The sequence below is a fragment of the Trachymyrmex septentrionalis genome, unplaced genomic scaffold, assembly GCF_001594115.1.
Source record: "Trachymyrmex septentrionalis isolate Tsep2-gDNA-1 unplaced genomic scaffold, Tsep1.0 scaffold32, whole genome shotgun sequence".
In the NCBI taxonomy this organism is placed as follows: Eukaryota; Metazoa; Arthropoda; class Insecta; order Hymenoptera; family Formicidae; genus Trachymyrmex; species Trachymyrmex septentrionalis.
Window position 1 is genome coordinate 2,755,546 of NW_017305485.1, and position 1,729 is coordinate 2,757,274.

Sequence of the window (1,729 nt, forward strand, 5' to 3'; positions counted from 1 at the left end):
CCGTCTGGTATTCACCTTCTAATGAATCAGCCGGTTTATTCCTGACAGTTTCCTCGCTGTTCAGATGATCGTAGGGCTCTCTTTTCGTCGGCGACTGAGTGAAACTAATCATGGGACTGTTCTGTATAATTTCGATTGGATTTGTCGATATCGTGAGATCCTCGACGCGCTCCGACGTCTCCTCATTATCAGAGTGGATCGGCGTGTTCAACGTGGTAGAGATCGGAGTACACTCTGACGTGGGCAAGTCTGGCAAACTTATATCGTCCGGATTATGAGATTCCTCGCTCGCGAAACTGTTCTGTTTCCTCAAATTCGTGTCTCGGGCGGAATCCTTCGCGGATGTAGGCAGGGCGGTGATCGTCCGGTCACTTACTCGCGACGTTTGCGACGTGCTCTCCACCGCTTTAGGCGGAGAGGGACCTTCAACGACGTATTGCTCCTTGTTCAGATTTCCAAGGTCAGCATTGAACTCGGTCGTAGCCGACTCAGTTGTCTTGCTGTCGGTCTTTTTGAACTTGTCGGCGGCCTCGAGAGTTATCGCGGCTGCCGCGACTTCTGTTCCTTCTTGGAAGAATGACACTGCGTCTTGCCTCTGCAAAGTCTCGGTAACTTGACCGTTTGTGACCTGTAAAATGCTACCTATCTCTAAATTATCGACTATGTGTATCGTTGGTACCTCGTCCGGCCCGTTGCTTATGCACTGTATAATGTGGCTTCCCGATCGTACAATAGTTTCCTTCGTGATGTCCTTACACGTTGGATCCTTCGCGATCTCAACGTTCTCCGCGGATGAGTACGATATTGTCAGACAGTCCTGCGCTGGTACCACACCGATGTCGCTCTTCTCCTGATTCTCAAACGTTATAACACTCGGAGTGATCTCTTCCGGTTTGGAGACCTCTAGACCCTCCAACGTCTTTGCCGAGAGATTCTCGTAACCCACAACTACCACTGGTGTCGAGTCGCTCAGAACGGCGCTCGGCAAATTGGTACTCGCGCCATCCTCATCCTCCGATTCGTCCCAGTTGGCGAGAAACTGTCGTACGTCAAGCTCCGGCTTGTCGGCGAACTCTTTGGATATTTTCTGTTGTATAACCGCAACATTCGCGTTTCCAGTCAAATTGTTGAAGCTCTCGCTTCCGGTTTTTTGAATTTCGAATTGATTCTGCTCGAGGCTCTTTTGCGCCGGGTATTGATCTTGCTTCTGCATGCTTTCCACGCACAACGCGATCGCATGACCGTCGTGTTGTTGCGACACCAATTGTTCCGGCTTCTTGACGTTGCGATTCGCCATTTCGGGGATGCCGTCTTGCTTACTCTGCTTGTCCACCGGGTTATCCACCGGCGCCTGAGAATTCACCGCTTGCTGTACTCTAGGGAAAGCTTCGGGCATGTAATTAGAATTGATTAAAACGCCATTCTGATCGAACTGCAAGTTTATAGGCGGGATAGCAGAGGTATTAACTGTCGACGTGGTGGTGGTGACGCATGGAGTCTGCTGCATACTTTGTCCCTGATATGTGACATGAGACTGCTGTAATTTCAATATTTCTCTATATTTATGAACACATTCCTTATACTTGGGATGCGACTGGTACCCGGGTATCTTTGCCAAATCCCTCAGATGATTCTCCATCGAGAATCTCTGTATCGCTATCTTGTGATACGTCTGTTGATACCGTGAATGAGAGGGAGTGTGCATAGTCGTAGACGTTTGCATTCTGTT

The 1,729-nt window shown here is 49.4% G+C and overlaps 1 protein-coding gene across 1 annotated transcript in view; it reads right to left on the reverse strand.

Annotated features, from left to right (window-relative positions):
• Positions 1 to 1,729, reverse strand: part of LOC108750047 — a 15,205-nt gene that overhangs the window by 9,627 nt on the left and 3,849 nt on the right. The window contains exon 3 of the mRNA XM_018489246.1: positions 16 to 1,724. Coding sequence (XP_018344748.1) covers positions 16 to 1,724 — 1,709 coding nt within the window. The remainder of the gene's footprint in view (positions 1 to 15; positions 1,725 to 1,729) is intronic.